General features: G+C 38.8%; 1 protein-coding gene across 3 annotated transcripts in view; it reads left to right on the forward strand.

Annotated features, from left to right (window-relative positions):
- SLC26A8 (solute carrier family 26 member 8) overlaps window positions 1-15,884 on the forward strand; it is an 84,329-nt gene that overhangs the window by 10,596 nt on the left and 57,849 nt on the right. For all 3 annotated transcript variants that reach the window (XM_049652749.1, XM_049652751.1, XM_049652750.1), the window contains exons 2-3: window positions 1,565-1,751; window positions 8,089-8,228. In XM_049652749.1, the coding sequence (XP_049508706.1) occupies window positions 1,567-1,751; window positions 8,089-8,228 (325 nt within the window). In that variant the 5' untranslated portion in view covers window positions 1,565-1,566. The remainder of the gene's footprint in view (window positions 1-1,564; window positions 1,752-8,088; window positions 8,229-15,884) is intronic.

The raw sequence follows: 15,884 nt of genomic DNA on the forward strand, positions 1-15,884 counted from the left end.
CACCTGTGTGACTCAGTCAGTTGAGCATCTGACTGTTGATTTCAGCTCAGGTCATGATCTCATGGATCATGGGTTCAAGCCCCATGTCAATATTTGCACTGACAGTGGGGAGCCTGCTTGGAATTCTCTCTCTCTCTCTCTCTCTCTCTCTCTCTTCTCTCGATTTGTCTCTCTCTCTCTCTCTCAAAATAAATAAATAAAAACTTAAACAAGACTGTACTTTCTTCCACAAATGAATCTATAGCTATCCTCAGTAACTCCTCCTTCTCATTTTCTTTTTTTTTTTTTTAATATTTGTTTTTGAAAGAGAGAGACGGAAGGAGAGAGAGGGAAGGAGAGGGAGAGAGAGGGAGAGAGTGCAAGCACAGGAGGGGCAGAGAGAGAGGGAGATAGAGAACCCCAAGCAGGTTCCACACTGTCAGCACAGAGATGGACACGGGGCTTGAACTCATGAACCATGAGATCATAGTCTGAGCCAAAAATCAAGAGTCAGACACTTAACTGACTGAGCCAATCAGGGGTCCCTCCTCATTTTCTTAAAAGAGCAGGATGAAAAAAAAAAAGAGCAGGATGATATAGATTTGGTTTTTAAGTTTTTATTATTTATTTTTGAGAGAAAGGGGTGGGGGAGGGGCAGGGAGAGAGGGGGACAGAGGATCTGAAGTTGGCTCTGCACAGACAGCAGAGAGCCCAATGCCAGGCTCAAACTCATGAATTGTAAGATCATGTCCCAAGAGCCAAAGGCACATACTTAACCCACTGAGCCACCCAGGTGCCCCAGGATGATATAGATTTTTAAAGTTTACTGTGACCCTTTGAGACTGTGTGTTCCAACCATGTTCTTTTATGCATGAAACTGAAGGAAACTGAAACTCAGTTTCTGAGAAACTTAAGCCCAATCATACCATTAGTTAGAAAAACAGCCAAGGCTGGAACCCCAGTCTCCTGATACCCTGTGCAGTGTTTTTTCTGCTACACTGTGGTGCCACTAACTGGGTACTTGACAGTCATTTAAGAAATAGCAATCTTAAGTATCAGGCACTATTCTGGCACCTGTGGACACAACCATGAAAAAAGTCCTGCCTCTTGGGTTTAGACGAATGGACAAACATTGAATCAGGTCCTGACAAGTGCTATGAAGAAAAGGAAAGGATAAAGGGAAGATGTTGTATTGACCAGTCAATCTTTAGTATTTTTGGTGAAAATTGGAGGTGATACTGACTTTTACCTCTTAATCACTTCCCCACAACATAGCAACATAATTGAATGTAAAGAAAACTAGGCTTCCCAGCAAGACACTTGGGCTTTAGCCCCAATTCTAATTATTAGACAACCAAGGCTGTTTAACCTTCTGTGTTTCTCCATTTGGAAAATGAGATTAATATATGCCTTGAATTTTTTTATAGGGTGGTTTTGAGTATAAAATTGTACAAGAGAAAGTTTCGCAAAACAGCATTGTTATGCAAATGTAAAATATCATTATATGGAAATTCTATTTCCATAAAAGTGTACTGAGAATCTAGATTTAAAAAAAAATTTTTTTTATCTCTTTCCACTCAACCAGAAATGATGCAACCAGAGAAAGACTTCCAGGGTTTTGGCTTTAAACGTAAGCAAAATTCTTTTGCCTATGACGTCCAGCGAGATGTGTACAATGAGGAGACCTTTCAACAAGACCACAGAAGGAAGAGCATTTCCTCTGGGAACTTGGATATTGACATCACTACCTTCAGACACCACATCCAGTGCCGGTGGGTGTGTGGGGTCATTCAACTGCCTCCAAGCTGTCAGCACCAAAACTCTATTCCTCTGGTGATGACTTCTGTCTTCTTCCTCTGAACTCCTGTCATCAGGACCCTTAGTTTACTGTGCAATTTTTCTTCAGTCACTTGTTTGTGGTTTGTCTTGTAGCACCCTCTTGATTATAAATTTCTTGGGCATAAAGACCCTGGATGCCCCCCACAGCATCTAGGGATGATATTTAATAAATACATTGTTCGGTTAACCACTATTACCAGTTTCCTAACAAGAAGCAACTGGGATGGACTAATTAATGGTAGCAGAATGGGATCCTTCTAACCTCATAGCCAGTGGTGCCCACCAAGTCCTTGTAGTCGTACAACATAGGACTTACCCCCCTGATACCCAGTGTGATTGTGTAAGTCCGAAGTTGAGGGGCTCTTAACCTGTTTTTGTGCTGTGAGCCTTTTAGCAATCTAGTAAAGCTTATGAACATCTTTTCAGAATATTTTTTTTTTACTTTTAAAAATTGTGGTAAAACATGTATCACGTAAAATTGGCCGTTTTAACCCATTTGAAATGTACAAATCATGATGTTGTGCAACCATCACCACTGTTTTCAAAACTTTTTCATCATCCCAAACAGAAACTTTGCACCCATTAAGCAATAATTCCCCATTTCCCCCTCACCCTACCCCTTGGTAACCTCTCCTCTATGTTCCATCGCTGTGCCTCTTCTAGATATTTCCTTTTCTTATTTAAGTTTATTTTGGGACAGCGAGAGAGAGAACACCATCAGGGGAGGGGCAGAGAGAGGGAAAGAGAGAGAGAGACTCCTAAGCAGGCTCTGCACTGTCAGCGCAGAGCCCGACGTGGGCTCGAACTCACAAACTGTGAGATCATGACCTGAGCTGAAATCAAGAGTCAGATGCTTAACAGACTGAGCCACACAGGCCCCCTTGATATTTCATTTAAGTGTAATCACACAATTTTTGTCTTTCATGTCTGGTTTGTTTCACTTAGCATAATGTTTTCAAAGTTTATCTATGCTGTAACCTGATCAGTACTTCATTTCATTTTATGGCTGATGATATCCCATTGTGTGTATATATCACATTTTGTTTATCTATTCATCTGTTGATGGACACTTGGGTTGTTTCCACTTTGGGGCTATTGTGAATAATGCTGCTGTGAATATTGGCATAGGAGTATCTGTTTGAGAACTTGTTGCCAATTCTTTAAGGTGTATACCTGAGAGTAGAATTGTTGGATCATATGGTGACTCTATGTTTAATTTTTTGAGAAACTACCAAACTTTTTCACAGTAGTACACCATTGTACATTCACACTGGCAATGTACAAGTGTTCCAATCGCTCTGTGTCCTCTTCAACTTGTGTTATTTTCCATTTTTTAAAAATAAAGTCATCCTACTAGACATGAAGCGGTATCTCATTGTGGGGTTTTGTTTTGTTTTTTGAATTTTCCTGATAACTAAATGTGTTGAGCATCTCTTCATGTGCTTATTGGTCATTTGTATATCTTCTTTGAGGAAATGTCTATTTATTTCTTTTGCTCTTTTTAAAATTAGATTGCCTTTTTGTTGTTGAGTTGTAGTAGTTCTCTATATATCTTGGATATTAAACTCTTATCAGATATATATTTTGCAAATGTTTTCTCCCATTTTGTGGATTGTCTTTCTGTGGATTGATAGTGTCACAGTTTTTAATGCACAACAGTTTTTAATTTTAATGAAATCTGATTTATCTATTTTTTTGGTTTTGTTGCCTGTGATTTTTGTGTCATAGTTAAGAAACTATTGTGAAATCCAAGATTATGAAGATCTTCCTCTATCTTTTCTTCTAAGAGTTTTATAGTTTTAGCTCTTAAATTTAGATTGTTTTCCATTTTGAGTTAATTTTGTATATGGTATAAAGTAAGGGCCCGACTTCATTCTTTCCATGTGGATATTCTGTTTTCCCAACACCTTTGTTGAAGAGACGACAGTTCTTTCCCCCACTGAATGATCTTGGCCAGAATTTTTTTTTTAACGTTTATTCATTATTGAGAGACAGAGAGACACAGAACATGAGCAGGGGAGGGGCCAAGAGATGGAGAGACACAGAATCTGAAGCAAGCTCCAGGCTCTGAGCTGTCAGCACAGAGTCGGATTCGGGGCTCGAACTCACAAACAGCGAGATCATGACCTGAGCCAAAGTTGAACGCTCAACAGACTGAGCCACCCAGGCACCCCCAGAATATTTTTTAATGCATAAAATACATAGGATTATAAAGGAAACCAGTTGAAATACAGTTCTCAGAATAGAAAAAATACCACTATTATGTTATTTAATAATCTGGATCTAGTAACTGCCATAATTTCAAAGTAGTGATGAAATAAATGATGTTTTATGATCTCTGCAGCAATTTTAGTGTAATATGAAAATATTGTGATTTCTATTAGTGACAAAGTCAGGTTCTGCTGATACTATAGTGGTTTGCTGTCAATGTTCATAACTGAAGGAAATGCTAAATTTCAGTTAGGAGGTAACGAAAACAAAGATAGAATTTTTCCTAAGTTCGTAAACCTCTACAAATTCTATCCATAGACCCCTTGGGGGTCCATAGACCTCAGGTTAAGGACCCTTTGTGACCTATATCATAGTATTAGCCCTAATTATTCAAGTTGTTCTCACTCATACTTGGGATTTTCAGTCCCTCTCATCCCTTGATTTATCACTACTATTGGCATGTGTTGGGTGACAAAAAAGAAAGGCCTCCATGCAGCCCAATTGTAGACCTTCCTTATTGAGGCCTTCTCCTTTGTCCATATCCTGCCTTTTGCAAGTTGTAGTCTCAGAGACCCTCCCTAGTCCTACATCACTACTCTCATGTTCTTTGCTCCTGATGGGTCAGAGGTCATATGTCAAAGAAGGAGTTTGGGGGCACATTGGCTTTGTCTCTACAAAATAAGAGTCTTTTCCTGACTTATACTTCATCACAAAAATGTATGACCAAAGAGGCATGGGTGGCTCAGTCAGTTGAGGTCTTGCTTTCGGCTCAGGTCATGATCTCAGAGTTTGAGTTCAAGCTCCCCATTGAGCTCTGTGCTGACAGTGCATCTGGCTTGCTCTCTTGCTCGCTCTCTCTCTCTCTCTCTCACACACACACACACACAATAAATAAATAAACATTAAAAAAATTTTTTTAAATAAAAAATTTTTTTAAAAGTTTCAATCAAAGAAATTTCAGCCTAACTCCCCTCCACCTGCCCTATCCTTAGACACTTAAATCTGATCAATTCTGCCTCCCATGGGCTTTTGTCTTACTCCCTACTTCTAAAATGTACAGTTATATCCACTTCTGGATTTTAACGTGAAAGGTAGCACAGCTCCGTGGTTAAGAGCAAGACTCAGAGGCCAGATTGCCTGGTTTTGAATCCCAATTCTGCTGCTTCCCAACTGTGTGACATTAGGTAAGCTCTCCAACCCTACTTTGCCTCAGTTTCCTCATCTGTAAAAATGAGGATGATGCTTACGGCTACTTGATAAGGGGATTGTGAGGATTTAAAGAGTATTTGTAAGGCACCTACCAAATAGAAAACACTATATGGGTGGGGGTTTTTAGTTTTAAAAAAATCTTTGAACTCTACCTCTTTTACAGAAAACCTCATCTCTTTCCTCATTTTCTCCCTTTTTATTAGCAACCACAAATACTCCCTTTGTTGTCAAGGGAGTGTGCTTTCACAATGACTCTTACATTCCTCACTTTAATGATGCCTTAAGTCAAATCCAGGTTCATGTTGAAATGCTTATACTGTTTCCCCCCTGGCTTTAATTCCTATTCCTCTAGCTCCTTCCTTGATTTTCTTTCAGTTTTAGAGCCTTGTCATTCGAGGTCCTCTGTATTTTTTTTTTCCATGCTAATGAGCTTTGATGACTCTGCCTACAGTGGCTTGTCTTCTGCCAAGTGGCATATGGAGAGAAGGAGAGACTGGACCGGATGAAGAAACAAATTGTCCCAGTGACATGCTCTGCTGTCCCCTTTGGGGGCTATAATTGGAGAGAGCACACTGTGTGCACCTGCCTAACATCCAGGGACTCTCATAAAAATAGCAATGTGATGTTCCTTCCAAACCAATGGTCTTGTTCCTGGCTCCCAAACAGAATTCAATAGCTGTCAGTAGGAATTGTGGTGGTAATAGAGTGTACAGAACACGGAAGTAGAAATCAGAAGACCCGGTGGTTTATAGCCCCAGCTCTGCCCACACTACTGCGACCTTGGAAAAGTCACTTACACTTACTTGGTCTTAATTACCTTAGGGAAAGTGAGGCTCATAGTTGTGGGAATCAAACATGTGAAATTCTTTCTAAGCACACATTTTAGCCTTGCATACACTAAAGTTATATTTGTTACTATAGTCAAATCTCAGCTATCCAACTATAGCACACACATGGAAAACCTTCATACATTTTGCTTTCAGCCCACACTAAAATATAAGCAGCAAAGAGCAATTTAAAACTAAATTAGTTTTGGGGCGCCTGGGTGGCTCAGGTGGTTAAGCATCTGACTTCGGCTCAGGTCATGATCTCCTGGTTCATGAGTTAGAGCCCTGTGTCGGGCTCTGTGCTGACAGCTCAGAGCCTGGAGCCTGCTGCAGATTCTGTGTCCCCCTCTTTCTGTGTCCCTTCCCTGCTCACCCTCTGTCTGTCTCTCTCTCTCAAAAATAAATAAACTGGCTGATTGATTAGCTGAGTGACTGATTGATTTACAATGATTCTGCTGTTTTAGATGATCTAAGTATTAGGGGTGCCTGAGCGGCTCAGTTGGTTAACCATCTGACTCTTCAGCTCAGCTCGGGTCTTAGGGTCATGAGTTCAAGCCCTGTGTTGGGTTCTGGGCTGAGCGTGAAGCCTACTTTAGAAAAAGTATTTCCAGGGAGGTAGATTAATCAATTTATTTTAAAAATAAATAAAGGGCTCCTGGTGGCTCAGTCTGTTAAGCGTCTGACTCTTGATTTTAGCTCAGGTCATGATTTCATTGTTCCTGAGATCGAGCCCTGCATCAGGCTCGACACTGATGGTGCAGAGCCTACTTGGGATTCTCTTTTTCTTCTCTCTGCCCCTCCCCCACACTCTCTCCCTGTCTCTCAAAATAAATAAATAAATAAACATTTAAAAATAAATAAGTAAAATAAAAGTTAAAGTGGGTTTTCTCAATCTCAGCATCATTAACATTTTGGACCAGAACATTGTTTCCTGTGGGGGGGTTGTCCTATGCACTGAAGGATGTTTAGCAACATCCCTGGCCTCTACTCACTGCCTACCAATAGCACCCCCTCCCTGAGTTGTTGACAATAAAAAATGTCTCCAGACATTGCCAAATGACCCCTGAATGACAAAATTGTTTCTGATTGATGTCCACTAGGTTAAAGGATAATAAAGCTTTATTTTAATGCCTTTTCTTTACATAGCTAACTCCTAAAGCACAGGATTCCATCCACTACATTTTTCTTCTTCTTCTTCTTCTTCTTCTTCTTCTTCTTCTTCTTCTTCTTGTTTTTTAATATTTACTTATTTTTGAGAGAGATGAGAGAGAGAGAGAGGTGGGGGAATAGGCAGAGAGAAAAGCAGACAGAGGATCTGAAACAGGCTCTGTACTGACAGCACACAGGATGCGGGGCTTGAACTCACAAACCACGAGATCATGACCTCCATCAAAATCTGACACTTAACCAACTGAGCCACCCAGGCGCCCCTCCACTGCCTATATTTTCTATAAATTTCGACATACTACAGATCAAAACCAAATAGAGTTAATTTTCAGTAAAAAAAAAAAAAAAAAAGCATATGGAATGACACGGATGTGTTAATTGCCCCTGGTTTCCATCAATATCACATCTCAAAACACTGTGCTTATCAAGAGAAAGCAATAACAGTCCATTTTTCTACTAGAAAGTTTCTAGGTTTAATTCTTTCCAAACATCCTGTTTTGTATGCTAGACTATAAGGCTGAGTTCTTGTCATATGTATGGCATTTGGTTCCCAACCAGAGGCAATTTTGTCCCCGAGGGAACATTTGGCAATGTTTAGAGACTTTTTTTTGCTTGTCACGAGTTGAGGAGGGCATGCTATTGGCATCTGGTGGGTAGAGGCCCAAGGATGCTGCTAAACATCCTGCAGTGCACAGGACAGTCCCACAACAAAGAGTCATCTAGCCTGGCCTGTCAGAACATCAACAGTGCTGACAAGAAACTCTGCTGTATGGGAAGAACGACGCACTGTGCCTTTTCTTGGCTATGCGGGCTTTTTCTTCGGAAAACCGAATCAAGTCTCTGTTCTTTCTCGCAGCTGCTCATGGCACAAGTTCCTAAGATGCATGCTAACGATCTTTCCCTTCCTGGAGTGGATGTGTTTGTACCGATTCAAGGATTGGCTTCTCGGAGACCTACTTGCCGGTATAAGTGTTGGCCTTGTGCAAGTTCCCCAAGGTAAGGAAGATACAAAGCCTTTTCACCCACAACCTATCAGGCCTTGTCTGCTTACCCAGATTAAACAATTTACTTTGCTAGGCGAATAGAAAAAAAAAAAAATAGGTGAGTTCCACTCACATTATTATCATTTCTTCCCTTACCAGCCAGATTTCGAACTCTTCCAGCATGGTTCCAAAAGATTCAGTTTAGAGCTATAAATACCTTCCAGAGTATTTGCAATGCCCATTCAATGGTCATTTTTTTGTTTTGTTTTGTTTTGTTTTTTGTTTTTTGTTTTTTTTGCTTGACTAGTTATTTCATGTTCACACAGCTACAATAGACCTCAGTGGGCATTAGTTTTTCTTAAGAAGGTGGAGGATAAGTATGGGAGCTATCTGGGTTTTAGAAGCCTCATTTTCCAAATAGAACCAACATCTCTTGTCATTCTCTTATCTGTTGCTTCCAGAGTCCCACAAATGGCATGCCCCATTACAAGAGTTATTGTGCTCCAAGAAGCCCAAAGCTAGGGATTCCCACTGGGTATTTATTGTTCTGGACCAGTCTTCTTGGTCCAGGTATAGTAGACTAATTGGGCTCATTTTTACCGTAACCAGCATTAGCTGGGAACACAGCTGACATTCCACCATTACCAGGTTTCCAAAGAAACAACTGGAAAGTGAACCCAACATCAAATTTATCCACAGAGAAAGTGAAAAGATTGTATTCATTCTTTACTCAGAGTACCACGCAATTCCCTACGTAGTATTGTTTAAATACTATTTCTCTATTTTTCTGGAGCCAGCCAGGTAGGATTGAATCCTGTGATCATACAGGTTGTGCAAAGCACAAAGAGGCCAAGCAAAGGAGCAAGTGGTAGGTACCGGACATCCAAATGTGGCACAAGGCTGATCATTGAATAAAAGGGATCCCTTTTAATTAAAAAAAATTTTTTTTAACATTTATTTATTTTTGAGAGACAGAGCATGAGCAGGGGAGGGGCAGAGAGAGAGGGAGACACAGAATCCGAAGCAGGCTCCAGGCTCTGAGCTATCAGCACAGAGCCTGACACAGGGTTCGAACCCACGAACCGTGAGATCATGACCTGAGCTGAAGTCTGACGCTTAACTGACTGAGCCACCCAGGTGCCCCCCAAAGGGATCCCTTTTTAAATAATTAATTACCCTGCAGTAAAATTGACTTTTTTCCTTTTGGTGTTCAGTTCTATAAATTTAAACACATGTATGGATTTCTGTAACTACCACCACAGTGAAGATCCAGAACAGTTCCATCAGCCCCCAAATGCTCTTATGCCGCCTCTTTAAGTCACATCCTCCCCTGGCAGCCACTAATCTGTTCTCTATCACCATAGTTTTGCCTTTTTGAGAATATCATGTAAATGGATTCATGCAGTATATAACTCTTAAAGGCTGGCTTCTTGAATTCAGCATGATGTCTTTGAAATTGATGCAAACTGTAATATGCATCAATAGCTTGTTCCTTTTCATTGCTGAGTAATAGTCCATAGGATGGCTGGACTGAGTAACAGTCCATAGGATGGTTTGTTTATTTATTCACTTATTGATAGATATTTTGTTTCCAGTTTTTGGTTGTCAAAAATAAAGTTGCCATGGACATTCAGGTACAGGTGGTTTTTAAAAAATGTTTACTTATTTATTTTGTGGGGGGCGGGGGAAGGAGCAGAGAGAGAGGGAGAGAGAGAATCAGAGAATCCCAAGCATGCTCCATGCTGTCAGCACAGAGGCTGACTAGGAGCTCAATCTCACGAACCGAGATCGTGACTTGAGCCGACATCAAGAAACTGATGCTTAACTGACTGAGCCATCCAGGCACCCCAGGTACAGGTTTTTATGTAAACATAGCTCTCATCTCTCTAAGGTGATATGGTTGGTCATGTGGTAGGTGTGTGTTTAACTTTATAAGAAACTGTCAATCTATGTACCTGAGTGGCTGTACCTGCCATTTTACATTCCGACCAGCAAGGTATGAGAATTCTAGTTCCTCCACACCCTTCATTTTATATTGTCTGTATTTTTTATTTATTTCCACCAGCACAAGGATCCCTCATGTTGCCCTTTATTTTTAAGGTTGTTTTGTTTTGTTTTGTTTTTGTTTTTGTTTTATTTTTTGAGAGAGAGACTGCGAGCGGGGGAGAGGGGCAAAGGGAGAGGGAGAGAGAGAGAGAGAGAGAGAGAGAGTGAAAGACTCTTAAGCAGGCTCTGAGCTCAGTGCAGAGCCCAATGCAAGGCCCGATCCTACAACCTTGGGATCATGACCCGGAGCCAAAATCAATTGTCAGATGCTCAACCAACTGAGCCATCCAGGCGTCCCTCATGTTTCCCTTCTATAGTTACCCCCACTTACCCCTTGCCCCCATCCCCTCCTTAACCCTGGAAACCACTAAACTGTTCTTTTCTAGAATGTTGTCACTTTGAGAAAGTTACATAAATAGGGTCATATAGTATGTAACTCTTTGAGATTGCCTTCCCCCTCCCCCCATCTTAATTCCCTGGAGATTCATCTAGGTTGTTGTATGTATCAATAGTTTATTCCTTTTTTTTATTGCTGAGTAGTATTCCATGGTATGGATGCACCACAGTTTATTTAAAAATTTTTAATGTTTGGGGCACCTGGGTGGCTCAGTCGGTTGAGCGGCCGACTTCGGCTCAGGTCACGATCTCGCGGTCCGTGAGTTCGAGCCCCGCATCGGGCTCTGTGCTGACAGCCTATAGCCTGTTTCGGATTCTGTGTCTCCCTCTCTCTGACCCTCCCCCGTTCATGCTCTGTCTCTCTCTGTCTCAAAAATAAATAAACGTTAAAAAAAAATTTTTTTTAATAAAAAAAATAAATTTTTAATGTTTATTTATTTTTGAGAGAGAGACAGAGACAGAGACAGAGTGTGAGGGTGGGAGGGACAGAGAGAGAGGGAGACACAGAATCCGTAGCAGGCTCCAGGCTCTGAGCTGTCAGGCACAGAGCTTGATGCAGGGCTGGAACCCGCAAACTGTGGATCATGACCTGAGCCAAAGTTGGACACTTAACTGATGAGCCACCCAGGCACCCCGCACCACATCTTATTTAAACATTTACCCTTAAAGTACATCTGGATCATTTTCAAGTTTTTGGCTATTACAAATATAGCTGCTATGAAACATTTGTGTGTAGGTTAATGAACATAGTCTTCTTTTCTCTGGGATAATCGTCCAGGAGCACAATTATGGGATTGTACGGTAGTTACAGGTTTAGAGTTTTAAGTAATTGCCAAGCTATTTCCTAGAATGGTTGTATCATTTTATGTTCCTACCAGCAATCTCTGATACAGTTGCTCTGCATTCCCACTAGCATTTGTCACTACTTTTTATTTTAGCCATTTTAGTAGGGATGTGGTGAGGTCTCTTGTGGTTTCAGTTTGCATTTCCCTAATGGCCAATGATGTTTAACATCTTTTCGTATGCTAATTTACTCACCTAAATATTTTAATGAAATGGCTCTTGTCTTTTGCTCATGTTCTAATTGGATTGTTTGCATTTTCACTGTTGAGGTTCAAGAGTTATTTATAGTCTATATACTAGTCCTTTGTCTTTTGTGTTTTGCAGATAATTTCTCCCAATCTGTAGCCTGTCTTTTCAGAGTATTTACAGAGCAAAATTCTCAATTTTGATGAGGACTAGTTTTTAGTATTTTTTCTTGTAGCCATTAAAAGAGGTATGTAGTGAGATCTCATTGTGGTTTTAATTTGTATTTCCCTAATGGCTGATGGGGTTGAACATATTTTCACGTTCGTATTCCCATCCTCATAATCTCTTCGGTGAAGTGCCTGTTCAAGTCCTTTGCCCATTTTTTAATTGAAAAAAAAAATTCTCTTTTCTTATTGTTAATTTTTGAGACTTCTTTATGTATTCTAGATACCAATCTTTTGTCATACATACAATTTGCAAATAGTTTTCCTCAGTGTGTAGCTTATCTTTTTTTTCTCTTGAGAGTGTCTTTGACAGGACAAAAGGTTTTAATTTTAATAAGTCCAGTTTATCCATTTTTTTTCCTTTTATGGATTATGAATTTCCTACTGTATGTAAGAACTTTACACCTAATCCCCAGGTCACAAAGATTTTCTTTTATGTTTTTTTCTAAAAGAAGTCTTTTATGTTTTACATTTAGATCCATGATCCATTTTGAGTTAATCTTTACATAAAGTGTGAAGTTTAGGTCAAGCTTTATTTTTTGTTGTGTTTTCAACATGATTTTTAAAGACTATCCTTAAATGAATTGTTTTTGCACTTTTGTCAAAGATCAAAGAGCCATATTTTTGTATGTCTATTTCTGGACTTTCTATTCTGTCCCATTGATCTACTTGTCTATCCCTTTACCAATACCATGTCTTGATTATTCTATCTCTATAATGAGTCTTAAAATTGGATAGTGTGATCCTTCCAATTTTGTTCTTTTTCAAAGCTGTTTTAGCTATTTTATATAATTTTTAGAATCAGCTTGTTTAACCTACCAAAAAACCCTATGGAGATTTTGATAGCTGCTGCATTAAGTCCATAGATCACTTTGGGGATAATTGATGTCTTTATTATATTGAGTTTCCAGTTCATGATCACAGTATGTCTCTCCATTTACTTTCGTTTTCCTTGATTTCTTTCATTAGCATTTGGAGTTTTCAGCATACAGATCCTGCCCATTTGCTGTTAGAATTAGACTGAGTGTTTCATTTTGGAGATACTCTGGGTGGCGATTAAAAACGTGTTTGGTTTCCAATTATTCATTGTTTGCATATAGAAATACAATTGATTTGTCTATTCACCTTGTGTCCTGTAACTCATTTATTAGTTCCAAGAATCTTTTGTAGATTCCTTGGGACTTACTACATTGATAATCATGTCATCTGTAAATAGGGACAGTTGTGTTTCTTTCTAATCTGAATGGCTTTTATGACTTTCTCTTGCTTATTGTACTGACTAAGACTTATACGTACTCTGTGTTGAATAAGAGTGGTGAGAATAGATATTTTTGACATGTTGCTGATCTTCGGACGGAAAACATTCAATCTCTCACCATTAAGTATGATGTTAGCTGTAGGATTTTTGTAGATGCCCTTTATTAGGTGGAGGAATTTTCCATTCTATTCTAGTTCACTGAGAATTTTTATCATGAGTGGATGTTGTATTTTGTCAAATGCTTTTTCTGCATTATTGATATGACCATGTGATTTTTCTCTTTAGACCATTAATATGGCAGATTACATTGATATTTAAATATTGAATTAGCCTTGCATTCCTGGAATAAAGGAGTACCTTTTCAAATTTCTATGTGGCAGCTGTAAACCAAAATGATCCATTCATGTGAATACCTTCACTTCCAGGAAAATATCAGAAAGTCTCTAGAGCATTCCTGTGGGGCTGCAATGAGAGACCTGAACTCTTGGCACTGATTCTTTAACTGTGAGCCTTCTACCCACTGCCACTTATGAAAGGTCCTTTATTTATGGTCAAAGTTGTGGATGTCTCATTGCTAAATTACCAAATCATCAGTGTAATTTCATGCCAAAAGAAGAATGGCATTAGGACATGTAAGTATACCTAGTACCCAGCACAGTATCTAACACATAGTGGGTACTCAAGATCTTTGTGGAATAATAATGATCACATGAGTATATAAATGCATGAATCTGAGCAACTCTTGCTAACTGGCTGAGAGATTGTGTATTATTTTAAGTAGTGTGAATAATGGAATAATTTGTAGTGTAAATAATTCAAAAGTTTTACTTACATTTGAATAGGTAGTACCTGACATTTAATGATTTTCTCAAATGAAACAAAAGTACTTCACGGTGAAGAACTTATTTAAAAAGTGCTAGGGGTGCCCGGCTGGCTCAGTTGGTAGAGCATGTGACTCTTGATCTTGGGGTTGTGAGTTTGAGCCCCGTGTTAGGTGTAGAGATTACTTAAAAATAAAATCTTTTAGGGGGCACCTAGGTGGCCCACTTGGTTAAGTGTCTGACTCTTGAGTTCAGCTCAGGTTATGATCTCACAGTTTGTGGGTTTGAGCCCCATGTCGGGCTCTGCACTGACAGTGCAGATCTTGCTTGGGATTTTCTCTCTCCCCCTCTCTCTGCTCCTCCCTTGCTTGTGCTCTCTCTCAAAATAAATAAATACAGTTAAAAAAATAAAATCTTTTAAAAAATTAAATAAATAAATAGATAGATAGATAAAAACTGCTAGATCTTCCTCATAGTAGAATTCCAATTTATAAATGTAAAAGAAAATACAAAATCACCATTAGGGAAACACCACAGTAATAATTGTCATGATAAAATCCACTAACTGATGTTAAAATTAGTGGGTGAAAGTTTGCAAATTATGTAGAGATTTGCATAGTTTCAAAGTATCTTCCTAAAGATATTTGTTAACTACTCCACTACTCTACATTAGAGAATCTGGGAGAAACAACTTGAAACAACCAATGCTATATCACCAACAGTAAGGCATTTAGAGATCATGAATCCTGTGATATGATGCACTAAGAAGGACACAACAGATGAGGTCTGTAGCATTCTCGCCAAAAATGTGTAACCTTAGTACACTCATGAGGAAACCTAAAGACTACCCCAAAATGAGAGGCATTTGACAAAATAACTGATCTATTAATACTCTTTCAAAGCATCAAAGTCCAGAAAGACAAAGACTGAGGAACTATTACAGATTGCAGGGTAAGGAGAAATAATAACTAAATACAATGTGGGACTCTGGATAGAGTCGTGGAACAGAAAAAGGAAATTAGTGAGAAAACGGTGATGAGATTCAAATTAAGTCTTTAGTTAATTTGTAATGTTAATTCCCTGATTCTGATAATTATACCAAGACTATAAAAAATGTTAACATCAAGAGATGCTAGGTAAGGGATATATGGAAACTCTCTATTATTTTTGTAACTTTTCTGTAAGTCTAAAACTAGCTCAAAATTTAAAAAAATGTTAAAGTGTTGGAAAGTTTGGAAACTTGGTTTCCCTTTATTTCTCCACAGCCTAAGCTTACCTGAGACTAGATCACTTAGTTCTCAGGCACTTACCAAGTAATTCTCTAACTTCCTTGTATTGGTAAATTATTTGAAACCCTACATTTCAAAAGCCTTTCTCTTTATGCTATATGTTGCTTATCAAGAGTAAATAGGAGCTATTCAACATTATACTGGAATTCATAGTGTATTAAAGTAGGAAAAAGAAATATAAGGTGTAAGGATTGTAAAGGAAGAAATAAAACTTCATTATTCATAGACGATAATTTTTAATGAAGAAAACAATCTACAAATAAATTAATAGAATTAATGAGATTTTGTCAAGGTTGCTGGATATAAGATCAGCATATAAAAATCAATTATATTTCTATATACCTGCAGGAAACAAGAAGTGAAATTTTTAAAAAGATGCCATTTACCAAAGCATAATAAATATGAAGTAAATTATAATGAAACTAAGAAAAGATGTGTAATACCCATTTAGAGAAATTATACAACTTTACTGAGTAATATTAATTAATTAAGTTAATGGAAATTAATTGAAATATAACATGTTCATGGGTTAGAAGATTGAATATTTAGGGGTGCCTGGGTGGGTCAGTTGGTTAAGTGTCTGACTTTGGCTCAGGTCATGATCTC

This window comes from Panthera uncia (assembly GCF_023721935.1).
Source record: "Panthera uncia isolate 11264 chromosome B2 unlocalized genomic scaffold, Puncia_PCG_1.0 HiC_scaffold_24, whole genome shotgun sequence".
Lineage (NCBI taxonomy): Eukaryota > Metazoa > Chordata > Mammalia > Carnivora > Felidae > Panthera > Panthera uncia.